The sequence below is a fragment of the Syngnathus scovelli genome, chromosome 9 (assembly GCF_024217435.2).
Source record: "Syngnathus scovelli strain Florida chromosome 9, RoL_Ssco_1.2, whole genome shotgun sequence".
NCBI classification, from domain to species: Eukaryota; Metazoa; Chordata; class Actinopteri; order Syngnathiformes; family Syngnathidae; genus Syngnathus; species Syngnathus scovelli.
In genome coordinates, this window is record NC_090855.1 from 11,663,426 (window position 1) to 11,689,678 (window position 26,253).

The window sequence follows — 26,253 nt, forward strand, 5'->3', positions numbered from 1 at the left end:
AAATTTAGGGCACAATAGACGTCATCATAGCGCACCGGAAGTTCATCCACAACGTGTCGTCGGGAAATTCACGCGTGTGCTTTTCGTTCAACTTGCGATCAGAAATTGGACAAAACGTAAGTGAAATACAGTTGTTGACTTTATGGCAAAGAATCGCACTTGGTGTTTTATCATTGTTGTGACTATAGTCTCCACTCATTGCATAAATGATGCTATGTGCAGTCACAGTTTTGTAAATAACCAAAGCGTCTAACTCCTGTCCGCTAAATAAATGCACATTCAGTCACATGGTAGCATGTAGTCAGTTCAACGTGAAGTGAATATGTAACATATGTAGACATCGTGGTCACAAAGTAGATTAATATTTATATATTTTTTGTCTGTTCTGCGCTTACACCGTTTGAGTACAGCATCAAACTAACAGGCAATCATATTTTGCCCGACTTGTATTGCCAAATAAGCTATTCAAAATATGAGGAAGACTTTTGAACCAGTTGCAAATGCTCACAACCTGGATAATTGATAACAATTATGACAGTAAAATGCAATGATTTTTGATAATAGCTCAACTTAAGTGCAATATCAGATACTAAAATCATGAAAAAGACTGCATCTCCATTGTTTGTTATTTTGTACAGGTGCTGAGCATCCTCTATTTTGGCCTTTTCAAGGTGTCCTTGTAGCGAGGCATCATGGGTCGCAGGTTGGATCCCGCCAACAAGGTGAAACGAGGTCCCGGGCGGAAATCCAGAAAGCAGCAAGGGGCGGAAACAGAGTTAACCAAATTCGTAAAAGATGGTGACTATGTGCTTTTGTGCTTTTCTTGTGATTTTTATATAACAACAAATCTGTTCATTATAATGCAAAAAAAAAAAATCCATCTGACTGACTTTGGCTGTCTGCCTGCAGAGGAATCGGAGAAAAAACGTCAGTCAAGAAGAGCCAGGATAAGGTCAGCTATTGCTGAGATTACATAACACGAATGTGCAGTATATTCAGCTACATCTTACTCATTCATGTCATGATTGATTTTGACAGGAACGCAAAAAAAATAGCCAACACTTTGACAAAGGCTAAAGCAGCTGCTGAGGAGCAGGCTAAGAAAGGTAAGTACTGTAGTAATAATAATTCCTCTACAATGTCTGGGTTGATAGCAGAAGTTAGAGAGTTTTTATATTCTAAATGTTATTCTAAATTCAAGATTCCGTAAGTTCTTAAGTTAATGGCTGCTCATGTTTGGTCTCTGAAGGCTTCACAGACGAGAACAGCAAATGGCTGAAGCCGACAAAGAGGAAGCCCAAGCTGGAGCAATCCGACAGCGAGGATGACAGCGACGAGCACTGGGAGGAAGAAGACGATTTTGATGAGGAGGAGGAGGCAGAAGTCGGAGCGCCGCCATCGAAGAAGAACGAAGGAAAGAACCAAGCAAAGATGAACACACAACTGGGAATGAAAGAATTGGAGGAGGATGATGAGGATGATGATGAAGAAATGGTAGATGACTACGGTGCTCTTGATGAAGAGGAAAGTGACGGAGAGGAGGTACGTCAAGTAAAATGTGTCCCAACTATTCCGACCGTCAGCAGGTTGCAATTAGTCACAAAAAAGTATACAAGTAGAATTTTTTTTTTTTAACTAAAACCTGTTATCATTCTGATTTGTAGCTTCTCCCTATTGAGCGTGCAGCCAAAAAACAAAAGAAGCTGAATCAAACTATGGGGCTTGATGATGAGGAGGATGATGATGATAGTGATGAGGTGGATGATGACAAATATGCCGATAAAAAATCTGATGATGAAGAGGAAGAAACATTGCAGACCAACGTAGACGACTTGGATCAGTTCAGGCTTCCTAGACCGGAGGAGGGTGAGAATGAAGGTTAGTTCTAGAAACTATATAAATGTACAAAAATCAAGCTTACCAAAACATCTTCATCCGTTTATCATCTGCACAAACCAGGAGTCCTGCCTGTGGACCTGAAGACGATACACCAAAGAATCAAGGACAATATTGACGTCCTTTGCAATTTTTCATCGAAAAGAGAGCCAGGGAAAGCGAGGGTAGACTACGTCGCTTTGCTGAAAAATGATCTTTGCACCTACTACAGCTACAACGAGTTCCTCGTCGAGAAGTTCATCGAGCTCTTCCCGCCCTCGGAGGTGCGTATTTGAAAAACGGTGTTGCCTTCACTTGCGAGTGGAAGTGAAGATGAGAGAACTAGATGATCGCCGTGAATGCAGCTCTCGGCCTAACAGTTTTACCATGCATGTTTTTCTCACTTACAGTTGGTGGAGTTCCTTGAGGCGAATGAAGTTCACAGGCCGGTCACCATTCGGACCAACACATTGAAAACCAGGAGGAGGGACCTCGCTCAGGTAAATGCGCACAGATGGCCTTTATATAACCACATATATGTGATAGAAAGCCATTCAAAGACTTTTCTTTTTTTTTTAGGCCCTAATCAACAGAGGTGTGAACTTGGATCCACTAGGAAAATGGTCCAAAGTGGGTTTAGTCATTTATGATTCCTCTGTCCCCATTGGTGAGTTTGCCCTCCGGACAACCATGATGAACTCTTTTTGAAGCTAAAAATGCTGACAAATGACTTTGTGGCTATGTTATGACATAGGCGCCACTCCGGAGTACCTGTCTGGTCAGTATATGCTGCAAGGCGCTTCCAGCTTTCTTCCAGTAATGGCGCTCGCGCCCCAGGAGGGCGAGACCGTGTTGGACATGAGCGCCGCCCCGGGAGGAAAAACCACTTATATCGGTAATGGCTTTGGTCAATTCCTGTAAAACACAAAAATTAACACACACACACACATCTTGTATTGGATCTCATTGGATTGCGGAGAATGCGTTTACATCTTGAAGCGTGTTTACGAATATTTTCTGCCTCTCGCAGCTCAGCTGATGAAAAACACGGGGGTGGTCATCGCTAACGATGCCAACGCTGACAGACTGAAGAGCGTGGTGGGCAACATCCACCGTCTGGGCGTCACCAACACGCTAGTGTGCAACTACGACGGCAGGCGGTTCCCTAAGGTGACGCGGATCGATGTTTGTTGACACGCTGAGTTGGAACTCGTTGTTGTGCGCTAAGACTCGTTGCAACGCAGGTCCTGGGCGGCTTCGACAGAGTGCTCCTCGATGCTCCGTGCTCCGGTACAGGCATCATCGCTAAAGACCCTGCTGTGAAGACCAACAAGGTAGAGCGCGATTTTCGGAGGGAGAAAATGCATTGATATATTATCCTTGTAAATGTTGTCAATTCAAAACTTTAAACATTTGTTTGTAGCAATGTCGCTTATGTGTCGACTTACCTGACAGGATGAAGCTGACATCCTGCGCGCCGCCCACTTGCAGAAAGAGTTGCTCATGTCCGCCATCGACTCTGTCAACGCCCAGTCCACCTCGGGAGGCTATCTGGTCTACTGCACGTGTTCCGTGATGGTTCGTGTTCCGCCTATTGAACGGACATTGCCGTGCACATCTGGCTTTTGTGACAAATTGTTTTGTGCCAGGTGGAGGAAAATGAATGGGTGGTGGACTACGCGTTGAAGAAGAGGAATGTCAAATTGGTGCCCACCGGACTGGATTTTGGCAAGGAGGGCTTCACCAGGTAACAAGACTGACTTTGAAACCTTTGTTTTCATCATGTGTTCCTATTAAGTCAAAATCACTGTACCTGGCCTTTGTGTATTCATTCAGGTTCAGAGCTCACCGGTTCCATCCGACTCTGCAGCTCACCAGGCGGTTTTACCCCCACACTCACAACATGGACGGCTTTTTTGTGGCCAAGTTTAAAAAATTCTCCAACGTGATTCCAACTGCACCCACAGCGAAAGGTACGCGCTTCTGACTGCACTTCTTGCTGACTTTCAGTATGAATTGATTAAGGAATATTTTTTTGTGTCCATATTACAGAAGAAGCTACGGCAGATGCTCCGGACGAAAAAGTGGCCAAAGCGGACAAGATCAAGAAGGTCATCCCCGGCGAGGCGGGCGAGTTAAAGCAGGAGGCTAAAATTAATGGAACAGCAGCAAAAAAAAGGCCTCACTTCCAGGCTAAAGGGAAAAACAACTCTCCTGCTGGACCGAAAAAAGCTAAGCTAGCCAGGATGGACAGAGATACTGTGACGGGACAAGGGACCAAGACGCCCGCCATGGCTGGGACGAAAGCGGGGAAGAAGGCTGAGAGCAGATTTAAGAAGAAGCAGGCCAACCAGAAGGAGAACCCCATGAAAGCTAAGAATAAAACGGGGAATAATTTCAACAAAAATAGGAAAAAGAAACAACAAGCTAAGAATACAATGGGGAAGAATACATTCAACAAAAAGTGGAAAAAGAAACAAGCGAGATCATAAAAAAATGTGTGTGTGTTTAGAAGGTTATTAAAAGAAGAGCTTTGTTGGGTCGTTTTGGAGATGTATGCAACAATCTCTCCACAACCGATTCAAGCATAGCTAAAGTAACTACAGACGTACATATATTGTGCTGGGTTTTTTATTGTACCATGAAATAGCAATTATATTTGTTTTGTTGACTGAATTATGTGAATGGGGTTCTCGCATAAACCTGACACAATAAATTTTTGAGATACCTATGTTCTTTAACCATTTTGCAGCGTTTGCTTTACTCAAACGTCATCTGACATCCAGATAAATCCATTTTCTATAGCACTTATCGTCATTTTGAGGACACTCAAACTGATGGCTAACCCAGCGCATTTTGTGTGAGAAGGCAGACTGGTTGGACTGGAAACTAACCTATTTCCACTGTTTCCCATCCAATTCATTATTCGCAGGAAGTTTGGGACTGAACTGTAATGTGACACTGAATTCCCACCTTAATTTACATCGATTATCTTACTTTTGCAATTTTCTAAATCGGAACTTTTCACTGCAAAATCTTCCATCGGCGTCTTGTGTGGGAACAACCAATCAGATGCCGCCCTCGGGTGACCGGAAGCTGTGTTGTTTACATTTTCCAAGATGGCGGCGGGGATGTATTTGGAGCATTATTTGGACAGTAAGCTATTGATCGAGATAAAACACATCCGTGATGTGACGCTTTGAAAAGAGCGATAACAGCAGAATATAATGTCGTTACTTTGCTTTCGAAAAACGGGCGGAACGTGAATCTTCATCTGTTCCCCAACCGTTCGGCAGCGCCCGGCTCAGTCTATTTGCTGGATTGTCACTAAAATGGCGACTCAACGTTCAGTTCCTCGCGTTTAGTCCATCAACACACCCTTTAAGTATACACATACCGGGCCTTGATTATTGGTACGATTGCTTGAAACTAACCCGTCGACATTGAGCTGCACATAAACGGGAGCGAGCTACTTTTGCCTATTTTTTGACTCCATTTATTGTCAACATGTCTTTAATCCATTTTTCTCTGTCACACCAGGCATAGAGAACTTGCCCTTCGAGTTGCAGAGAAACTTCAATCTGATGCGGGATTTAGATCAACGCACAGAAGGTGAGAAGTGAATTTTAGAGAATCTACACGTGGACTACAGCAGTGTTGTGTTTACAGAATAAATACTCAATGTTAACGGTCTCCTGCAGATCTCAAAGGACAGATAGATTCCCTTGCCAAAGAATACACATCAAATGCTCGGACTCTTTCCTCCGAGCAAAAGCTGTCCATACTGAGGCAAATCCAGCAATCATACAGCAAGTGCAAAGAGTTTGGCGATGACAAAGTGCAACTGGCCATGCAGACCTATGAGATGGTGAGTGTCAGACGTTTTGAAATGACGTTGGCGTGTGCTTGATCAAATTTATGACAAGCGTTCATGTTTAGGTGGACAAGCACATTAGACGCCTGGACACAGACCTGGCCCGTTTCGAAGCCGACCTGAAGGAAAAACAGATCGAGAGCACAGATTATGATTCCACCTCCAGTAAAGGAAAGAAAGGTTTGTGTCGCGTCAATATGGATGCCTCCTCCTGTGTGCCCAGACAGTTAATCTACCATGTTGCGTAATTCCAGTTGACACCAGACAAAAGGAAAAGAAGTCGGCTAAAACGAGATCTAAAGTCAAAAGCTCAGATGAAGACGGCAGTCCCAAAAGCGCCCAGAAAAAAGTCAAACTCCTTCAAACGTATGTTTGCCTTCTGCTATTTGGCTGCTTTGTTATTTTGTCACATTTTGGCTTTCCAGGCCTAATAATTTTTTTTTTTTGGTGCCATCAGGGGCGAATTCAACACCCCCTCCGCCAACTTTGGGAATGTGCACCCATCTGATGTGCTGGACATGCCAGTGGATCCCAACGAGCCCACCTATTGTCTGTGCCATCAGGTGTCTTATGGCGAGATGATCGGCTGCGACAACACTGATGTGAGTCGTCGTGCTCGTGTCCAGCGTGAGCCGAATTGCCATTGTATTATTTACTATTTATTACACAATTTAATAAGTTCCAACCGTAACATTCTTTTTTTTTTTTTTTTTTATTGGGGGGGGGGGGGTAAAATGCATGGGTGCATATCATTCACTATGCAACTGAGACTATAAATTCTAGTAAATGTATCATGTCAGTTTCCGTAATGTATTTGGCCCATTATTTTTATTTTGTCAGTAAGCAAATAGCCATTTTATAGAAGCAGCAAAAATGTCAAAAAAAATGAAAGGAAAATGGCAAATCTTTTGAATAAGGTCACAGATGGCAGACACGCTGAGTGATTGATTACTCAGACGACACGTACGGGCAATGTCTCCTGGGTGAAATTGATCCAAGCCTCTGAGTTTAATGTTATAGCCTTACACGGAAGTTTTTGTCTGCAGTGCTCCATTGAGTGGTTCCATTTTGCGTGTGTGGGTCTGACCACCAAACCACGAGGCAAATGGTAAGAAATCCGTGAATTCACAATGTTCTGGCCAATCTCTTTTCCCTACTCATGCAATGTAATCCAAGTGTCTATGTTCTTCATGCAGGTATTGTCCACGCTGCTCCCAAGACAGAAAGAGAAAATAAAACAGTTGTCCTGGAATAAACGCTGATTCCAAGGGGTGGGTGTGATTCGTCTTGAATGAGGATTTGTTTTTTGTTTTTCATCATCCTTAACATTAAGGTGCTTCATTTTACCCCTTTATTTTTGTATTTGCCTTGGTCTGATGCAGTGTGTGCCGAATTTATGAAGTGATTTTTGGTGTATTTAAAAAATGTTTTTTTCACTTAGTTACATTGGTGCTCTTAAAATGTTTTGTTTAAATAATAAACACTACAACTTCCCCAAACGGTATAATGGTTTGAATTTGCATGATGCAACAACTATTCACATGCAAAATGTAAAGTATTTTCTCTTAAAAAAAATAACCTGGCCATTTATAATTTTTTGTTTGTTTCTTTGTTGTGTAGTTCCTTTTTTATGCCATGGCGAACAAACCTCACTGTTTTGTTTGAGAGGTAAGAAGACAAAAATAGTGTGATCACAAATGAGAAAGTATTAGTCATCCCTTTATTAGAGACGAATTTATTTTAGCATTTTGATCGAGTGCTGTTTAGAGTGCAAAGCATTTTGTGAAAAGAATTGTCATCGATGTAGCTGGAATACTGGTACAAGGAGGGAGGATGTGATTGTGTTATCAATCATTTGAATACAGCTACTACCTCAAATTCTTGTCTGTTGTGTTTTCTTTTAGGGGGGGGTATGGCTTTTCAAAGTCAAAGTCAGCTTTATTGTCAATTTCTCCACATGCCAAAGACACACAAAGAAACCGAAATTTCGTTCCCCCCTATCCCACGGTGACAAGACATGGCTCACAACAGACAAACAAGTAAACAAGTATAACAAAAGCGTGCTGAATAAATAATGAATAAATAAATAAATAAGAGGAGCAGAAAAAAAAGGAGCAAGTGCGCGTACAGCAGACATTCCTGAAAATAGCGCAACAGTGCCGCACGCTACGCAGAAGGGGGTAGCGAGTTCAGGGCCCTAACAGCCTGGAGAAAGAAGCTGTTGGCGAGTCTGGTGGTGCGGGAGCGCAGGCTCCTGTACCTCTTCCCAGAGGGCAGAAGGTCAAACAAAGAGTGAGCCGGGTGACTCACATCTCTGGCAATCGAGGTTGCCTTGCGGGCGAGATGGGAGGTGTAAATGTCCTTCAGGGAGGGGAGCGAAGCACCAATAATCTTACCAGCCGTATTCACTATGCGCTGCAGGGCCTTCAAGTTCTGTTCAGTGCAGTTACCACCCCAGACAGCGATGCAACTGGTGAGGACGCTCTCAACGGTGCCATGGTAGAATGTAGACAGGACTGCCTGAGGAGCACATGCACGCCTGAGCTTCCGCAGGAAGTACAGGCGGCGCTGAGCTTTCTTTGCCAGTGACGAGGTGTTTGCGGACCAGGAGAGGTCCTCACTGATGTGCACCCCCAGGAACTTGGTGCAGCTCACCCTCTCCACCACAGCACCGTCGATGATCAGCGGCAGGTGTGTTGTGTGACCCTTTCGGAAGTCAACAATGATTTCCTTGGTCTTATTGACGTTCAGCAGGAGGTTGTTGTCCCTGCACCACGTGGCATTCCGACCTGTACCGAGTCTCGTCGCCCTTCGTGATGAGACCCACCAGAGTCGTGTCGTCAGCAAACTTCACTATGCGGTTGTCGCTGTAGGTCGCAGTGCAGTCATGCGTCAGCAGGGTGAAGAGCAATGGACTGAGCACGCAGCCCTGGGGGGCCCCCGTGCTCAGCGTGATGCTGGCGGAGATTTTGTCGCCAACACGCACCACCTGAGGCCTCTGACAGAGGAAGTCCAGTATCCAGTTGCAGAGGGAGGTACTGAGGCCCAGCTCGTCGAGTTTGCAGATGAGTCGCTGCGGCACAATGGTGTTGAAGGCAGAGCTGAAGTCCACAAACAGCAACCTCACATATGAGTCCTTTCTCTCCAGGTGGGTGAGGGCCGAGTGGAGGGCAGAGCAGATGGCATCCTCAGAGGACCGCTTGGCACGGTACGCAAACTGGAAAGGGTCAATGGTGGGGGGGAGAACGGACTTGATGTGCTCCATGACCAGCCGCTCAAAGCACTTCATGATGATGGGCGTCAGTGCCACAGGGCGGTAGTCATTGAAGCAGGACGGTGCAGGTTTCTTCGGCACAGGAACGATGGTGGCAGCCTTGAAACACGAGGGGACGATGGCCTGCTGCAGGGAAACGTTAAAGATGTCCGTGAAGACACCCGACAGCTCCCCAGCGCAGTCCTTCAGCGCTCGACCCGGGATGTTGTCCGGGCCCGCCGCCTTACGGGTGTCAATAGCGGCAAGCGCCCTCCTCACACCGTCGGCAGAGAGGCGCAGGGGCTGCTCGTGCGGGGGGGGGGGGGGGGGGGGGGGAGTGGTCTTCAGCGGGCAAGTGCTGTTCTGGGCGTCGAAGCGAGCAAAGAAGCGGTTCAGATCGTTCAGCAGACGGACGTCGCCCTCACAGCTCCTCGGCGCGGGCTTGTAGTCCGTGATGGTCTGAATGCCCCGCCAAAGGCTACGTGCGTCCATTTCATTTCCATTCATTACCTTGATTTAAAAGTGCCCCATAGAGCGCATCAGGATACATGGTAGATTGATTGAATATATTCCCTCAAAATATAAATTAAATTCACAGCCCTCAAAATATAAATTAAATTCACAGTAAACCAAAGAAGTCACCTGGTGGATTCACTATAAGCATTTCCCTGTAAGTGGCGCTATTTTGCGGTTTATCTAATCCTTGAACAATTGTCGCTCATATATGACGTCACTAGAGCGCCTACGATTTGGCGCGATGTGCTAGAAATTTGAAAATCCGAGGGCGGTCGAAACCCAGTTTGCGGACCAGGGGATCGAGTGTGAAAACATTCGCCTCTTACGGTCGACGACGCAGTGGACGGGAGAGCGAATAATAAAAGTATGTTGAATGTTCAAAACTTAGCGAGGCCTTCGCCAGATAACAATTAATTGTGAGTGTTTAGCCGTAATGTCGTCACTACAAACGTGGCTAACGGCAGTTAGCATGTCTAGTTTAAGAGCTGCGTTTGTTTTCATATTTTTTGGTTGAATTTAGTCTTCAAGTTCTTCCTTCTTTTACGTCTTAACACATAGTATTTCTCGATTTCTCTTGAGTTAGTCAAAGAAAAACAAGAGCAAAAAGTTTCCGGTGTTAATGTGATCTTTGACGAAATTGGGTTTTTGCTTTGAATTTTTATTGAGGGTTTTCCCTACTCTGCAGGGATGTCGTGGGACTTTTTGGTGCCCGTGTGCGTGGGTGACCTGGTCAAGACCGGGGGGATAAACCAGTACGTCGTGCAAGATGTGGTTTCCCCAAAACAGTTGCCGTCCCATCTTCACAGTGAGTGGTAATTTAGTGTTTGGCTGTGTTTTCATTGTAATCACTTCATATGGCCTCATAACATTAATTAAAAAAATTTAACCATTTAAATAAAACGACCATTTTCACTGCATCCCAATGTGTAAAGATGGTCTTCGTCTTGTGTATCTGCCTCCATTGTACTCAGGATTCAAGGCTGCATTGAGAAGCCAAGGCCCTTTGTGCATCCTGGAACACTTTGACACAGCCTACAGTGTATTACAGTGAGTGAGATTTTTACTGTAATAGAACTGATTTTTTTTTTCCAAAGTCAAAATCTGCAAATCATTAGCCGTCCACAAAGGGGATTTGTGATTGCATATGTTTACTGTACAAGTATTGTATTTACTCCCAAAGGCATGCCAACTCGGTGGATCTCAGTGTGAAAGAGGACACTCTGGACTTGCTGGTGCAAGGTTCGAGTTGTTCACATTGAATATTTTAAAAGGACTCGCATTAAAAGCCGGCAAGTCATCTATCTATCTTCCTGTTTACTTTTGTTGCAGTTGTCAGCAGCCTGTCCTCCTCCCTGCCCTCGTTGCTCATCTCGGTCTCCTTTTCTGCAGCCGAGCGAAAAGAGAATCTCAATGCCGTCAAAATGAGCGTCTTCTTGCTCTGCAAAATCACAGAGTGTCTCGAAAGCGACTCTTACAGGCAGAGCTTCATCGCTGCACCTGGCAAGGTATGACTTGGTAAAATATTTTACAGGGTATTGCACCTTTTATTTATTTATTTTTTTAATGCCCAGTGATGCAGTCTTGGCAGTATGGTGATCTGTCAGATCAGGGATTATGATCGCTTGCTTTCTGTTTGATGGGTAATCTTGGTAGTGTCATAGTCATATTTCACTACTGTAAGGGCCCACCTACACTTAACGTTGTCGTTGCTTCTACAATATCTGGCCTCCTCAGAGTAATGAGATGGGACTGGTAGGAGATGTCAAACAATGTGTGAATGTCTGTTTGTGTGATGTTTGATTATATGTAGCAGTTGACAAAACGATCTAGTCTCTTTGGAGGATTTGGCAGGTATGAGCTACAATCTTTGGTAATCTGAGGGCATTTGTGTCATTGCATAATTAGTAGTTGCTTTTGCTCCAAAAAGCGATAAACTATAAAAGTAGTTTCACTCTTTGGACAGGGTGGCAAAAAGGCCAAAACGGGCGATGGGCTCCAGCAGTGGGACAGCGAGCGGGAGCGAGTTCTTCAGGTTCTCGTGCAGCTACTCCAGGTGGACATCCGTTCCCTCTGGAATCTTTCCCTCGTTGAAGAAGAGTTCACCTGGTACTTAAAAGCGGCGTCAGCATTTGCTTTGTCTGAAAAAAATTTTCTGTGTGTGTTTTTTGCACTTTTGTGTTACTTTATTTCCTCAATTTGTCTGATTGAGATTTATTTACTAAACTCGGTTGAGGTCCAGATGTCTACCCCCCAAGTTCCTCATTGACATCTGGTTTCCTTAGCTGCGTTACCTGCTGTTGCTACAAGCTACTCGAGAATCCGACCATCAGCCACGTCAAGAGCAAACCCACCAGGGAAAATATCATCCATCTTCTCGGCTTGCTGATCAAGAAGTACAATCACCTCCTCGGTGAGGCTTCGACTTATCTTAGTGGGCTCCTTTAATCGAATGCAACCGCTGTAACTGAAATGCTTTGTAACGTCCATGCTAACTGGCCGCTCGGAGCAACGTACATTTGTTAGTTTGGCTTGTGCTGATGTCGGCGAACTCTTGATCTTCTGCCCAACAGGTGCCAGCGTGAAGGTGATCCAGCTGCTGCAACACTTTGAGCAGTTGTCCTCTGTGTTTGCTCAGGCCGTGTCTGTGTGGAGCACCGAATACGGAGTCAGGGCCATCATCGGGGAGGTCATAAGGTCAGCCAGCGTGCGGTCTTTTATACACACTCATGACTGAATCGTTTCAATGGAGGACATTGGTGGATTGTTTTTAAATGGAGGTACCATTGTTACAAGACCAAAACATTTCTTCAGAGAGATTGGCCAGAAGTCAAGTGAGGAGCTCGCCAGGGAGGGCTCGGGTGTCAAAGCGTTTGCATCTTTCCTCTCTGAACTCGGCGCACTGGTACCCGAGTTAATGATCCCCAACATCAGCGTACTGATCACACACTTGGAAGGAGAGGTACACAACCTTTTCAACACCTGCATCCCACCACCCGTTCGTCGTTCGTTCCTTCTGAAGACAAATCCGTTTTGTGTAAATGATCCCTAGAGCCACACGATGCGTGTGGCCGTGTGCGAGGTGCTGGGTGACATCCTGGTGCGCGTCCTGTGCGGGGACGGACTGGAAGAGTCCAGCAGAGCTGACCGCGACCGCTTCTTTGACATCCTGCAGGAGCACCTGCACGACACGCACTCTCACGTCAGGGCGCGCGTCTTGCAGGTGTACGCCCGGATTGTAAACAGCAAGGTAAGCTCCCGAGTCTCGGAGATCTTGTGTTGTTTGCCGACTTAATGTTTTTTCTTCCCGCTCCTAGGCCTTGCCGCTATGTCGGTACAGCGAGGTGATGGGGCTGGCCGTGGGCAGACTGATGGACAAATCAATAAATGTGGTCAAGAGTGCCATCCAGCTGCTGGCAGCCTTCATTGCGCACAACCCCTACAGCTGCAAGGTAACGCCCTTGGGAATCTTTGACCATCTTGAACCTCGCTGAAGCCTTTGTGACTTTCAGCTAAGCAGCGCGGATCTGAAAAAACCTCTGGAGAAAGAGACGGCCAAGCTGAGAGAGATGAAAGAGAAGCTGCGTGGGAGTGCACCGGGTGAGCGCTTGATTCTTGATGACCCGGTCTTCGATCTGGCCTGCTCCTCCTTGCCCAATGATGAAACCAAGGCGAATACGAGCTGAGTGAACGACAGCTGGCTGCTTCTTGCCTCAGCTGGCGGGTAATCTTGGCAGTGCAAGGGAGGCTTGTTGCTCTGCTGTAAGGGCCCGTCGACAGTAAATCTGGCTGTGCTATTGGTTCTCCTCTGAAAGTTACATTGGAGGAATCATTTAGATGAAGCCCACAGTGTGTTTGTGTGTGTGTGTGAAGGCCTGAAGTTTGCCCAGCTGTTTTCACTCTTCACTCAGCAATGAGTTGCTTCTTTGGTAATCTGAGGGCCAAAAAAAGTTTTCCGTTCAACCCAAACACAGCGGGTCATGCTCGGTCATCTCCTTGTTATACATTTCCTCCATCTCGCTTTTAATTCCTGGCGCTCACCCTGCTGACGGCCAATACGTCATCTGGCTTCTTTGTCACGCCGCAAGAATTGACTTTTTGAAGAGACTGACGCAATGCTTCCACTTTTAGCCGCAATGGAAAGTATTGGACATATTCACTCTAAGTGCTTTGAGTCATAAAGTTACACCTGTTTCCCCGGCTCGACGCAACCCATTCAAGTTTGTGCGGGTTCATTAATGTGAGTGTAGCCGGTGTTCCTCAGAAAGCCTTTTAATATAATTGGAAAGGCTTTGCAAAAGACCGCAATTGCACAAATCTAACAAAAAGATGAAAAGTACGTCGGGATGTGACAAAATAAAAGCAAATCGGGGGACTGTGCTGAACTACGTGGTCGGTTTCCTTTTCATTCTTTATGATAACATTCAACCACTATAGCTGTTCTCCCCCTGGGTTTGTCCCTTTGCAGTAATTAAGGCATCAGAACTGTGGGCCGCCATGGAGCCTGAAGTACGCATCACCGTCGACACCGAGCTGGAGCCTTCGAATGATTCTGAGAAGGAGCAAAAAGAGGAGGATCCAGATGTCGAGGAAGGAAACGAGATGGAAGATGATAGGGCAACCGGCGTGAAGATTGCTCAGTACCTCCGGGTCAACAAATACAGGTAAACCTGCTATCATGTCGGAAAACTGTGTTTACAATACACACGACTATTTTCTTCTCTCCTTCGCAGGAATGCCGTGCGTCTCTGCATCAAGGCCCGCAGCCGCTTCGCCAAATCGGAGATGTTTGCTGCCCTGTCCGATCTCACTTCCGAGACGCTAATGGACACGCTGGCCTGTCTCTTCATAGGTCATCCCGTTTGTTCGCTTGACTTTGTGTGTCACTCAGCCGTCACTCAGGCCCGTTAAGATTCGCTTCTGGGGTTTCGTGGTTACGAGAGGACGTCCCTTTGACATCTTTTGATGTCGCATAATTATAATTGACAAGTTCATAATGGAAATAGCTTTTAAAGTATGTCGGAAACCATCCGCCATGACAATGTCGCTATACTGTCACTCAGGGGTGGGCAACTTAAATGATGGCGGAGGTCACTTTGATTGGCACTTAATGTACAAGTCAAAATCATGACAATCCTTAAGAGAATTTATTTCCCGTTCCGTCTCCTTAGGCTCTGACCGGGACACCCCCGAGCACAGTCAGCACTTGCCTCCCACTCCACAGAAAGGAGACAAAGAGGCAGACGATGCAGAGTTCAAGAAGCAGGAAATGTTGGTGCAGTATCTCAGAGATACGGAAACCTTCGCCCTTCAAGTGGAGAGAGCCATCTCTGTCATCAACTCCATGCTGTACTGGAAAACCACTTCAGGTTGATGCTCTTTAAGGGTTTTCAAAAAGTCGTTCGTATTTTATTACTGATGGGTTATTTTTGTTTTGTAGTGGTTCAGGAGGCGGTGCAGTTTTGCGTCACAGTGTGCGAGTTTGGCGTGGCCAACTCTCTCAGCGGCGTGAGGAAAATGTTGCCTCTGGTTTGGTCGACTGACTCGGCTATCAAGGATGCTGTCATCCAGGCCTACAGACGCCTCTATCTCAACCCCAAAGGAGACACTGTCAGGTCAGCAAAAAACACTCACTCAATGACATACTAGCAACTTTGGAAAAGGTCACGTGTGGTGCCACCAGCCGGTTGTAACTGCCTTTAGTCGAGGAGGCGGTAGAGTCTAAATAAATAACAATTTGGCTATGGAATGAAGCCCTTAAATAAAAGCCTTCCCCTAAAGATGTGTGATGCTATGAAGTAATGGTAGAATAGCATCGCCATAGCAACTATGCAGTACAAGGTCCTATCATGTCTTTCAATAATTGAAATGCGATGCAAAGTTTGGTTCTTCCACTCAAGCTTCTCCGTTTATTGATTTACTTTAAGCTGAGGCGCTCAATCGAGTGAATTTGTGATATTCATCCTTATCTTATTTTATCCCGCCAGGGTGAAAGCTCAGACTCTTGTGGACAGTTTGTCAGAACTGATGGTGGACGCGTCTCTCGGAACGATTCAGTGCCTTGAGGAAATAGTGAGTCGTTTATTCCCGAATGTGTCGACGTGGTGATTTTCAGCCACCTAACCACAAAACGTCCCAATTGTGTCACTGTAGGTGCAGGAGTTCTTCGGAAGTGGCAACAGCCTGGAGTCGACGGTGGTGCAGGTCCTGTGGGGGAGGTTCACCGGCAAAACGGAAAGCTCGCCTCTGTACAGGCGAGCTGCCGTGCTGCTGCTGGGCATGGCTGCACGGTGAGACAACCGTTGGACGATGCACGTCACCACCCAATCTCGCTCCTGCGTCAAATCGTCTCATTTGTAACACCACGCTAATCGACCGTGGCTTTTCCGTGGAATCCAAGTCACGGCCAAATACATGGGAATGTGTTTAACGGAATATTTTTAGTGTCTCCCCGCCTGCTCAAAGGCTTCCACCGCTGCGGGGAAGAGTAAAGCGAGACTATCTGCAGTCCGCCCACACCGCCGCATGTCTTCACCCAGTCGGCAACATTCACAACCTATTAAATCTCAATGCGGTTCTCTTCGAACCCAGCTTCCCACGTACATTATCTGGCCGAGCGCCGGCGAGGCCACCTCAACGGCGCTCGAGTTAATGTAGGCCATCCGTTTGCGTAATAACGTTCGTTTGTGGCGCTTGTCTTTTCTCAACAGGGCAGAAAGGGAGGTGGTCCTCAGCAATCTAGACACGCTTTGTGCGGTGGCCTTGGGAGAAAAAGTCACAGAAGACTTTCTTATGGCGAGAGACACCGTCATCACCATCTGCAGCATCACTGACCATGTTCGGGTAAGCATGTTTATTGAAACTCTTGATGGCCTTTGAAGTTTCTGAAGTGTGTAATGTTCCTTTCACCAGCAATCTAAAGGTGCCCCATTCCGACTGCCTCAAGAACATGTGCTTTTTACCCGCCTTACACAAGCAATTGCTGAAGGTATTTATTGATTTTTTTTTTTTACTTTTTGCTCAGTATGTTTTCACTCGTCTGACGGTGGGCGATGGCTCGTTCCAGGTGCCATGATGGAGGACCCGCACTGGCAGAGCTTCATGGAGCAAGCCGTCCGCCTCACCTACTTTCTGGCTGAATCTCCTGATCAGCTGTGCTCCCGCTTGATCCAACGCACCGCACGACTCCTGCTGGATCAAATTCGTGAAGGCAGCGAGCTTAACCCCAAGGATGTCACCCCTACACAGGAGGGATCGCAAGAGGCTGGCGAGCAAGGTGAACGACAATTTATTCATTTATTTTTTATTTTTTTATTTTTTTTATATCCCCACCCCACACTGTTGCTTCACCGGTGTTCTCCTCTCCCACAGTGAACTGTGTTTGTCTGGCTCAGCTGCTGGCTTTGTGTGGCTGCGTGGCCTTCTGGCAAGTGTCACACCTCGAGCGCAGCGTGAGTGGCGAGTTGCGGAGGCGGAGATTAGAGACCGAGGAGCGGGAGGAGAAGGAAAAGGCTCCACCCGGCAAAGCTAAGGTGTGCCACCACTGCTGTGTACGCGCGTGTAGACATTCTTAGAGGTTGCTGTTCTGCATCTGCTGTCATTATTTAGAGGGAAAAAAATTATATAGCACTCGTCTGAGTTGCATTTAGAATTTTTAACACGAAATTTGTTTCAAGAATTCAATGTCCTTAATTTGATGATTGATTTTTGTGCCATCTGAGTTCTTTTATTTATTTTTTATTATTATCATTATATAAAGATTAAAGAAATACAGTTTGTGAAATTTGCTCGCAGAAAAAAATAAATCTTTGGAAGTCAAACTCAGTGGACACAGATTTCTCGTGGCAATTTTTTTAGTTTAAATTTAAAACATTGACAGACACAAGTAGCGTTTATATTTGTTGTGTCCATCTCATCATTTACTAACATCAGTTTTGAGATGAAGTCTGTGTGATGAAGTGTCAAGCTTTGTGATAGCCAAAAGAAAGTTACGCCACTCTTGAATTTTCCACCAGCTAACGGCAAACGAGAGCGCAATGGAGGAGGAACTGGGCTTGGTGGGCGCCTCTGCGGACGATACGGAGGCCGAGCTCATCAGGAAGATTTGCGAAACGGAATTGCTAGCTGGTAACAAGAATTACATCCAATCTTCTCTTCTTTTGTCCTGCATTTAGTTGCTCATTAAACGCACGCTGCTCCATTCACATGCTAATGCGGTGTTTTGCGTGCACCCTGCCAACTCTGTTCTCTCCTTAAGAGGAGAACCTGCTGAGTGCATTCCTTCCTTTGCTGGTGAAAGTATCCAGCTCACCCGGACGCTATTGCCACCCTCAGCTCATCACGGCGGCCTGTCTGGCTCTCTCGCAGTACATGATGATTAGGTAAACACATTCCCCGCTGTTTTGAATCATTAGGATAATGATTGGTGGGGTTTTTTCTTCTTTTTTCTCCCCTTTTCCAGCCCATCTGTTTGTGAGGCGAACGCCCGTTTAATGTTCACAGTGCTGGAGCGCTCTGCACTTCCCGTGGTCAGGGCCAACGCCATCATTGCTCTGGGAGACCTAACTGTCCGCTTTCCCAACATATTGGAACCCTGGACCCAGAATTTATACGCCAGGTAATGGGCCTGGCTTTTTGAGTCCAATCAACAGGTTGCTGCCACGCAAGCGTTCATTTCTCACAATTTCAGGCCTGTTGTGAGTTGATCGCACAAGCTGTGTGGGCAGTTGTCTTATTCAAATTTTTTTTTTGCATCACTCTGCTCTTCATACACTCCACTGAATCACGATGAGCGGAAGTTGACTCTTTCCATTTTTATTAACTAACTTGAGACGGATGTGTGGTCAAACTCACGTGGTTGTTATGGCAACAAGCCCAGCGCTCTATGAACCGTGGCTTGTGACACCTTAGACAAGGTCTTCTCCCTTCAAGCGTTTAATTAATAGCGTGTAACAGACTGCGGCTGGTCACTCTGCTGTAATTATACACAGCGGCTGCGAGAGTAGGACGGAAACAAAATCATTTACACTTGTGTCAAGAAGTTGACTTTAAAAACACTAATGGATTCTCAAGTCAAAGCCCCGCCGCCAACTTGGAAGCCAAGATGTTTCGTTTTATGTGTTTAATTATAACGCACGACAACGCCCGCGTTTCGGCGTTTGGGAAATGTCAACATTCACTTCCTTTCTAATGCCTCCTTGCCCTCCTCGTGTTGCCTACCTGATAATTTCCCCCTAATTGTCTCCCACACAAACACCTCCACTGTCCTCCGAGCTGTCGGCGTCGCCGCCGCTGCTGCTGCCGCCTTGGGGCCTCCAGATAAGCGTATTAAGAATTAATTACCTCGTTCATTGCTGCAGTAAGCCCGTGCATTGGCAAGAGCGAGTGGTGTGCACACCTTTCTGATCTTCCGCCAGAAATCCCCCCTCCTTGGCATAAATGAGCAACGCTTAATGACTTTCTTTTGTGGGCTGAGTTTGATTGAGGCAAACTTTTATTTTATTTTATTTTTTCCTCTCAAACTCGGCTCACCCAGGGCGATAGAAGATGGACGGATGCCACGTCCACATCCGGTCTGCACCGCAGACGATATCGCTTAAGTTTGGGGTTGTCTCGTTATGCTAATGCGACATCCTCCTCTTGCAGGCTCAGCGACGAGGTTCCGTCTGTGAGGCAGACGGCTGTGACAGTGCTGACACAATTGGTCCTTAAGGATGTGCTGAAGGTCAAAGGTCAAGTCAGCGAGGTGGCCGTGCTGTTAATTGACCCCGAGCCACACATATCCAGCCTGGCCTTGAACTTCTTCAACGAGCTGGCCTCCAAGGTGCGCCCTCCCACGGCTTTGAGGTTTGGAATTACAATGGGGTTCTCACGCACCGCTACCTGCCAATCATCTTCCACCTTCAGGACAACGCCATTTACAACCTGCTCCCGGACATCATCAGCCGTCTGTCTGACCCGGAGAGGGCCATGAGCTCAGACGACTTCAACACCATCATGAAGTGAGTCGGCTGCCGTTATGACTTGTCCGATTCTGGAGTATATCAAGGCAAGGGTGAATTTTGCATATCAAAAGTACTAGTAGTATCGGTACTTGGTATCGATGACTACTTGACACACTGAATATCAAATATTTATTTAAAAAAAAAACAAAAAACTGCGCAGTATAAAATATTCAGAAGTAGTAATCATCACAAATATTGCATACTCAATATTTGCCGGATCTATGTGTTTTTAGACAGCTCTTCTCGTACATCACCAAGGAGAGACAGACGGAGTCTTTGGTAGAGAAACTGTGCCAGCGCTTCAGGACCGCCAGGTGAGCGCACGAGCATTGCGTGTGGCGCGGCTCTGTCGTGGCGTCGCCTTTGTCTTTGCCCATTGTGAGCATGTCAGCTAATTAGTTGTGTGTGTGTGTGTGTGTGAAGAGGCGAGCTGACATTTAATGCCAGTTCACCTATTAATCACACGCTGACATAACCTTCACTCATCTTGTCTTTCCGCGCCGTTTGAGAACGGAGGTGGAACAATGGGCCGAAACCTGCGCCTCGGCTCCACCTCTGACTCATCCCTACTCCAAGGAAGGACGTTTTACATTACTCAGTGGCAAAGTGAATTATAGATAGCAAATGCGATTTGTTCCAAATGCCACGACAAAGCCAAATCCACGAGTAAAAGATCCAGAACGGCGTACCCATTTGCATAATTTTGTAATCCGATTTAGTGGCCTCAAATTGGTCATCTCTACTCCGCAGGACGGAGCGCCAGTGGTGCGACCTGGCCGTCTCGCTGTCCCTGCTGTCCATGTGCGAGCGCGGCTTCAAGAGGCTGCAGGAATGCTGGGAGTGCTACAGCGACAAGCTGACCGAGCCCGGCGTCTACCAGCCTCTGCTCGCCATCGCTGCCAAGCTGCGCCGAGGAGCCAAGATCCAGTTCAAGGTGCCGCCCCCCCCCCCCCCCCCCCCAGGCCCAATAACGACTATGGCTAAGGAGCCTGATATTGATATGCAGCAAAAAGTCAAGTTTTTTTTTTTGCATTGGCACAATATCTTTATTTGAAAATTAGACCAAAACGTTGCAAAAGTTCTAAAACAAAAAGGTGTGCGGATTTACGATTTACACCTCTTATGGCTCCCTGAAGGTTTATGAAATATATAAGTATTATCCATCCATTTTCTGTACCGCTTTGTCCCCACGGGGGTCGCGGGCGTGCTCAAGCCTATCCCAGCGGTCATCGGGCAGTAGGCGGTTGCCAGCCGATCCCAGGGCACACAGAGACAAACAACCATCCGCACTCACACCTAGAGGCAATTTGTAGTGCTCAGTCGTCCTATCAAGCCTGTTTTTGCGATGCGGGAGGAAACCGGAGTACCCGGAGAAATCCCACGCGTGCTCGGGGAGAACATGCAAACTCCACACAGGGAGGGTCAGCGGTGGAATCAAACTGGCACTCTCCTAACTGAGGCGGACGTGCTAACCAGTGCGCCACCAAGCCGCCATATAAGTATTATAAGTAAATATAATTTGAATGTAATATGAACTTGTCACAGAGCCAAGTGGACGACTTTGAGAAGCGTCTGACTGCGGTCCACACGCGAGGCCTGGAGAACGTGGAAAGCCCTGAGATGGAGGAAGAAAATCAAAAAGAGGGCAGGGCCACTAACAAGACGGTCACACCAAGGCCTGCAAGAGGTCGTGCCAAGTCCAAGCGAGGTCTGTGCATCGTCTTCGTCTTTAAAAATGTATATTTACTGTAATTAATTAGGGCTTGACCGATTAATCGTCTGAGATCAGTGCTTTTAACCCCCCCATTTTATTTTACCAAGCTCAACTAAAATTCCCGTGTTCTGTCTCTCGTTCCATCCAGGTCAGTCAAAGTCGTCAGTTTCCAGCCAGTTCGACGACAGTTTTGTCACGCCTCAGAGAACTCGCAAGTCCAAGAAGAAACCTGTCATCACCTTCAGCAGTGACGAAGAGGAGAGCGAGGAGGGTGAGTCCATCCGAACTAGGAACTGAATCAAGACGTTGGCGTTAATTGAGGTTCTTTTCTAAGAGAGTGGTGTCTCACTGCTTTCCTTGGTGGAGGTAACCAGACAGTTGTCATCCCGCTCACCTTCATCTCGCTCCAATCTTTATCTTTCATCAGATGCCGTGCTGGACGAGAGCGAAACCCCCAAAGTCACCACGCCGATTGGCCGTACATCTCGACGAGCTCGCCTCAGAAACTGAACAGTTTTTAATTGTTTTATTTTTATTTTTTTACTACCATCATACCGATTAACGTGCCCCATTTAATCAAGGTGTCTTTTAATAAACCCGCACCTGATGTGGTTGTTTCAAACGTCCTGAGCGGCGGTGTCCTTTTGTCGCATCACCGTCCAACCTGTGTGCTGGCTTGCACCAGAACTTTTCAAAATGGTGGCACAGTGCTGAAAAAATCCATCTGGAGTCATTTTGTCAGCTCAGTGGTAGGACTCGCTTGTTTGTTTATTTAGTTATTTCTTAACTATTTTTCCTCAGGCTGCTTTGCTTCAGCCTGATTTTGGGTGTTTGGACAGTGATGTGTCACCACCTGTGTTCTTTTCCTTGCAGTTTTCCGCTCTGCCTCACCCACCGCGGCGCTCCCGCCATCACACTGGCTTCTCCTTCTGACTTTGTGTGCATACTAACAATCCGCTCTTTCCCCGTCGTTCCTCTGACGTTTTGGTTTCATAGCAGGTTGGCCTGACTTCACTCAGCAATCTTTCCAAGGTCTGTTCCCCCCCCCCTTTTACGCTCACTGCCTACATTTTTCTTTTTAAATTTTTTTTTTTTTAGATTTCCTCCCACAGTGCTCATCTCGCCACTGACATCACATGCAACCCCCCTCCCTCACTGCCTTCCCCCCCTCCCTCTCATGATTGCTAATCTCTCCTTTTCGCCTACTGCTTGCCCCCACATGTTGTCCTCTCCCAAAAAACATAAAAGCGGGGTGAATTTCTCTTCGTATGTATTCATAAATGCTTATGTAAAGTCCCCACTTTCCAAACGGAGGCTTCGCAATACGACTCCTCTCCATTTTAGGCTAAATCAACCTCTATTTCACATGTATGTTTCAAGTTTTAGATGCTACCTTGAGATGTTTGATGAACTGGAGGATGTAGTTGAAATAATTAGAGGCTGTTGAACTTCTCGCTTGTGTTGTAATTTAGCGGCGGGTGGTTGTGGGCAGCAGATGGCACTGACAGACTGTAACTTGGCCAAAGGCGAGTAGAGCTCAGTCAGTGCACGCTGCCAAAAACCGGAGACAAAAAGGGAGAAATGCTTGCCTACATTTGGAAAAATAAAAAAGGGGCATTATAATCATTTTTTGGTTAGCTGAATGCTAGCGAGAAATAGATTTTTACGTATGCGGCCAACAGCATCTGAAGCAAGTAGAATTCATGACATCAGATCATCAGTATGTCATTTATGAATCGTTTTGCACAGATGAAAGATAAATGAATGCGAGAACCCCCCCAAAAAAATAAATAAAACGTATCTCTGTTGATGCCCCTGCCAGGAGGACAAAAAAGCAAGTAGAGGAGGAGAAGGGCGGGGAGAGAAATAATAATTTCAATTCCACCACAGAGTGGGTGAGGAGGAGGAGGAAGAGGAGGCGGGGCCAGGCCAGAGAGATAGTGATGCTCTCGGCAGGTGCCGGCAAGTGAGAGGTAGCCCAGACCGGGGATGGAGAAGACTCGCTGAGCGCACAAGACTGCCACACATACTTGCGCACGCAACAGGTGAGTAAGATTTGCTTTTGCTCTTTTTTTACGAAAAAAAATTCTCCACTTAGTCCAAACGTTGAGGATTGTAGTTTGACAAATAATTGCTTTTTGGAATATTTGGGATGGTTGAAAAAATAACTATGAAGTGTTCCCTCTTATTTGTCAGTTTGTTTATTTCAAATGAATTGTTTTAAGACACTTTAATTGGAGCAAGAAATTGCTCTTTTGGGTTTGTTGCTCTTTTTAGATTTGAAACAAAAGTAAAAAAAACAATACTGATGTTTTGTTTTTGTTTTTTGCCAGGTAAAAAAAACGAACTCTTTTGCAGCCAGTGTGTTCTCCAGTCGACCTGCAAGAGCTCTCCATCTCCGTCGCCATGTTGTTTTGTTCCGTGCTGCTGGGAGCGACCCTGCTCATCCTGGCCCCCATGGAGAGCCCTGAGGCTCGCGCGCTTCACCCTTCCCCGGATAGCCCTCAGGTAGGACGGCCACAAGTCGCTAAAGTGCTCACAAATGAGTCAAGACTCTGATAAGTAACAATGAATCAATTATTTTATTTCCCCCAAAAAATCTCATCTTTCTATGCGGTTGCTATTCCTCTTGCTTGTTGTCATCTGCAAAGGTTGAAAGAAAAAAAAGAACATTTAGACAAAGTAGTAGGAAGTATATATATATATATATATATATATATATTTTAGATATAGAGGGTAAATGTAAAAAAAAAAAAAAAAAAAAAATACATAGCCAAATAAAGATATCTGAAAAGTCTACTTAAGTAACTCCCCAGGATGGAGGTCAGCAGGCTAAGGAGCTTGTTGAAGGATGCGTAGGAGAAAGTAATGAAATGTCTCCGTAATTGAATTAGTCTCCTCTATCGAATTTGTACTTGTGTTGCGGTGAAGTTAATGGAGCAGCTCATGGATCGCTATAACGACCTGCTGACTATGGACGACCTGGAGAACCTCCTGAGCAGCCCGGCCGAAGAGCAATCCACGTTGTCCTCCGGGGCCAAAGCGTCCGAGTTTCCCGCCAAATGGGCCGATGTCCAGCCGGAGACCCCCTGGCTCCGCCTCCTCCGGGATGCCCTGGTCAATCGCAAGCCCGTAGAGTCGGAGCGCTCGCGGAGGGGCTGGAACCGAGGTTGCTTTGGCCTCAAGCTGGATCGGATCGGGTCTATGAGCGGATTGGGTTGTTAGTCAACAGACTGGTGTCATCCTTTTGGGAACACGGGGAAGGTAAAGAAAGTTTACGCGTGTGTTAGTCGGCACCTTTGTGGCTGTTGAATAGTTAGTTGCGCTGTAGTATTTCACTCATTCAATATGTTTCACATCAAGCAGCATTTTCTTGCCATTACCCGTCTTTCTTTTTGTAAATGAGGTTAATAGTGTTAGTCCAATGTAATGACCGGCCGGTGTTGTGATGTGTGGAATCCTCGTCACAAGTGCAAGTTGTAGTAGTAAAATAACAACTAGAAGTTTAGCAGCCCATCGTGTCCACACTTCCTGCTCTTTGTTTACTCATAATTTGCACTAATAAATAGATTTTGACTTTATGAATGTTTCACTGGCCATTTTATTAGGTACACAAGCACAATTAAATGAGGTAAAGCAACCATGGTCCTTTCTGGCAGAAAAAAAAATAAACGATTTGTTTTCATTTTATTCACTTTTAATGGAGTTACGCTGTACTATTTCAGTTGTCAATGCTTGCCTTTCTCTCATGTGCCACTAGATGGCAGCTTAAGTTTATTTACAATTGTGCATTCACTACAAGGTGCCGTGCCTTGACTTCACACCGGCCTTCTATCCTGGCTTCAGGCTGCTTTAGTGAGTCATTTTTTTGTCGTCGCATCAACCACAGCCTTTAAAAAAATCCACTGACAACATAATGCATCAAAATATCAAATGACATGAGAATTATTACTTTTCAGAATCAGCTTTATTGGCCAAGTTTGTGCATGCCAAACAAGGAACGTGACTCCGGTTGATCGCAGCCTCTGTACAACATTTTAAGTGACTAACAACATTTAGGTGACTAACAACAGTTAGTTGCTCAGTTCAGTTGTTTCTTTACAATCTCAAACTGTAAGCAACTGTTTTGAATTGCTCTGAATCGTTAATACAGCACAATACAATTTATCTCGTATGCATTTCCTGATTTTGCCACAGAAACATTTCTGATGCCACTCCACAAATTCTCTATGGAATTGCGGTTTGAGGATTGTCTGGAACCGAGAAGCCAATCACTCCTTTGGGATGGCTACCTTATCCTCTTTGGCAGGAGGAAACATGATCTCCTCTAGTAATCTGATGTAATCAAAGTAACCTCGTATACCATAAATAGGCCCACTGTGCATCGCAGTGTGAGAAACACATATCCATTTTGTGATGCTCGAATGTAGTTGAGCAGTCCCAAAGTCTGATGTCGTCCACTGTCCAAGTGTGGAGCAGCCAGCCACCGTCTAATCTTAGCCTGCCCTTTACTTCCCCTCTTTGACCTTAAGCTCCAGTGCGGCATGCACCCGGGCCGAGCTTTTGGTTCTTCAGCTGTGCTGGTGTGCACGCCACCACCGCTTCACAACGGCACGTCTGCAAACACACAGCTGATAGTGCGCACACAAAAAAAGTCAGCACTCAACATTGCACATTGTTCTGTGGATGTGGCAAGACTCAAGTTGCAACCTCGGCACGTTTTACCTGATCTACAAATGATGTTGGCAATCGGTCCGTTTTAAAAGTGTCATAACAACTGCTTTGACACTTGGGTTCATTTACTGAGGTTCAGTATTTTAAATACATGTTTGCTATACTATTGCATAAGTTATCAGTGAGAAGGGGTCATGGTCTTTGGACACGAAATGTCACTGTAAGGCAGGAAGAGATCCGATCCCCAGTCTGCTCCCCTTTATACATCTGCCTGTGTGTGTAAATGTGTGTACGTGTATTTGCTGAGAAGGTCAGCGATGGACCCCAAGACGAAAACGAAACCGCG

At 46.1% G+C, this 26,253-nt stretch overlaps 4 protein-coding genes and 2 non-coding genes across 11 annotated transcripts; all 6 read left to right on the top strand.

Annotated features, from left to right (window-relative positions):
- Window positions 1-29: 29 nt before the first annotated feature.
- On the top strand, window positions 30-4,616 carry nop2 (NOP2 nucleolar protein homolog (yeast)). 2 transcript variants are annotated; one of them, XM_049731503.1, is made up of 16 exons: window positions 30-116; window positions 639-798; window positions 910-952; window positions 1,039-1,106; window positions 1,250-1,542; window positions 1,665-1,878; window positions 1,960-2,159; window positions 2,286-2,375; window positions 2,455-2,542; window positions 2,630-2,770; window positions 2,906-3,045; window positions 3,120-3,209; window positions 3,331-3,453; window positions 3,525-3,622; window positions 3,712-3,848; window positions 3,928-4,616. In XM_049731503.1, the coding sequence occupies exons 2-16, from the start codon at window positions 693-695 to the stop codon at window positions 4,365-4,367; spliced, it is 2,271 nt and encodes a 756-aa protein (XP_049587460.1). In that variant the 5' UTR covers window positions 30-116; window positions 639-692; the 3' UTR covers window positions 4,368-4,616. The 2 variants fall into 2 exon arrangements, with proteins under 2 accessions (XP_049587460.1, XP_049587461.1); XM_049731504.1 differs by having other exon boundaries at window positions 35-116; window positions 672-798.
- A 264-nt stretch (window positions 4,617-4,880) lies between these two features.
- ing4 (inhibitor of growth family, member 4) lies at window positions 4,881-7,627 on the top strand. 2 transcript variants are annotated; one of them, XM_049731793.2, is made up of 8 exons: window positions 4,881-5,031; window positions 5,416-5,487; window positions 5,577-5,743; window positions 5,815-5,929; window positions 6,004-6,115; window positions 6,207-6,351; window positions 6,796-6,857; window positions 6,946-7,627. In XM_049731793.2, the coding sequence occupies exons 1-8, from the start codon at window positions 4,995-4,997 to the stop codon at window positions 6,983-6,985; spliced, it is 750 nt and encodes a 249-aa protein (XP_049587750.1). In that variant the 5' UTR covers window positions 4,881-4,994; the 3' UTR covers window positions 6,986-7,627. The 2 variants fall into 2 exon arrangements, with proteins under 2 accessions (XP_049587750.1, XP_049587751.1); XM_049731794.2 differs by lacking the exon at window positions 4,881-5,031 and adding an exon at window positions 5,092-5,288.
- Window positions 7,628-9,745: 2,118 nt separating this feature from the next.
- On the top strand, window positions 9,746-23,280 carry ncapd2 (non-SMC condensin I complex, subunit D2). 3 transcript variants are annotated; one of them, XM_068651795.1, is made up of 34 exons: window positions 9,746-9,882; window positions 10,204-10,323; window positions 10,490-10,565; window positions 10,699-10,757; window positions 10,848-11,023; window positions 11,482-11,624; window positions 11,801-11,928; window positions 12,089-12,212; window positions 12,330-12,477; window positions 12,568-12,765; window positions 12,833-12,967; window positions 13,028-13,115; window positions 13,984-14,179; window positions 14,249-14,367; window positions 14,687-14,884; window positions 14,956-15,130; window positions 15,503-15,587; window positions 15,669-15,805; window positions 16,226-16,358; window positions 16,428-16,503; window positions 16,582-16,791; window positions 16,887-17,047; window positions 17,531-17,642; window positions 17,773-17,896; window positions 17,977-18,132; window positions 19,161-19,338; window positions 19,422-19,516; window positions 19,753-19,833; window positions 20,270-20,453; window positions 21,065-21,227; window positions 21,382-21,504; window positions 21,661-21,982; window positions 22,107-22,265; window positions 23,124-23,280. In XM_068651795.1, exons 2-32 carry the CDS (start codon window positions 10,206-10,208, stop codon window positions 21,741-21,743), a joined length of 4,182 nt encoding a protein of 1,393 aa, XP_068507896.1. In that variant the 5' UTR covers window positions 9,746-9,882; window positions 10,204-10,205; the 3' UTR covers window positions 21,744-21,982; window positions 22,107-22,265; window positions 23,124-23,280. The 3 variants fall into 3 exon arrangements, with proteins under 3 accessions (XP_068507896.1, XP_049587378.1, XP_049587379.1); XM_049731421.2 differs by having other exon boundaries at window positions 21,661-22,265; XM_049731422.2 differs by having other exon boundaries at window positions 9,767-9,934; window positions 21,661-22,265.
- LOC125975903 (small nucleolar RNA U85) lies at window positions 11,084-11,402 on the top strand. The gene has a single exon (XR_007484097.1). It is a non-coding gene; the product is annotated as a small nucleolar RNA U85 (small nucleolar RNA).
- LOC125975901 (small nucleolar RNA U85) lies at window positions 13,168-13,458 on the top strand. The gene has a single exon (XR_007484096.1). It is a non-coding gene; the product is annotated as a small nucleolar RNA U85 (small nucleolar RNA).
- Window positions 23,135-24,814, top strand: nppcl (natriuretic peptide C-like). Of its 2 annotated transcripts, none has more exons than XM_049731842.2 (3): window positions 23,135-23,278; window positions 23,567-23,741; window positions 24,165-24,814. In XM_049731842.2, the coding sequence occupies exons 2-3, from the start codon at window positions 23,640-23,642 to the stop codon at window positions 24,456-24,458; spliced, it is 396 nt and encodes a 131-aa protein (XP_049587799.1). In that variant the 5' UTR covers window positions 23,135-23,278; window positions 23,567-23,639; the 3' UTR covers window positions 24,459-24,814. The 2 variants fall into 2 exon arrangements, with proteins under 2 accessions (XP_049587799.1, XP_049587800.1); XM_049731843.1 differs by having other exon boundaries at window positions 23,142-23,278; window positions 23,592-23,741.
- Window positions 24,815-26,253: the final 1,439 nt, after the last annotated feature.

Bases quoted from the DNA above. Each gene is read 5' to 3' on its own strand.
- nop2 (XM_049731503.1), top strand. From the start codon at position 693: ATGGGTCGCAGGTTGGATCCCGCCAACAAGGTGAAACGAGGTCCCGGG. The intron at 2,543-2,629 runs GTGAGTTTGCCC...GTTATGACATAG, and splicing joins TGATTCCTCTGTCCCCATTG to GCGCCACTCCGGAGTACCTG. The intron at 3,454-3,524 runs GTTCGTGTTCCG...GTTTTGTGCCAG, and splicing joins ACTGCACGTGTTCCGTGATG to GTGGAGGAAAATGAATGGGT.
- ing4 (XM_049731793.2), top strand. From the start codon at position 4,995: ATGGCGGCGGGGATGTATTTGGAGCATTATTTGGACA. The intron at 5,744-5,814 runs GTGAGTGTCAGA...GTTCATGTTTAG, and splicing joins CCATGCAGACCTATGAGATG to GTGGACAAGCACATTAGACG. The intron at 6,352-6,795 runs GTGAGTCGTCGT...TTTTGTCTGCAG, and splicing joins TCGGCTGCGACAACACTGAT to TGCTCCATTGAGTGGTTCCA.
- ncapd2 (XM_049731421.2), top strand. From the start codon at position 10,206: ATGTCGTGGGACTTTTTGGTGCCCGTGTGCGTGGGTGACCTGGTCAAG. The intron at 17,643-17,772 runs GTAACAAGAATT...TCTCTCCTTAAG, and splicing joins CGAAACGGAATTGCTAGCTG to AGGAGAACCTGCTGAGTGCA. The intron at 17,897-17,976 runs GTAAACACATTC...CCCCTTTTCCAG, and splicing joins TCGCAGTACATGATGATTAG to CCCATCTGTTTGTGAGGCGA.
- nppcl (XM_049731842.2), top strand. From the start codon at position 23,640: ATGTTGTTTTGTTCCGTGCTGCTGGGAGCGACCCTGCTCATCCTGGCC. The intron at 23,742-24,164 runs GTAGGACGGCCA...GTTGCGGTGAAG, and splicing joins CTTCCCCGGATAGCCCTCAG to TTAATGGAGCAGCTCATGGA.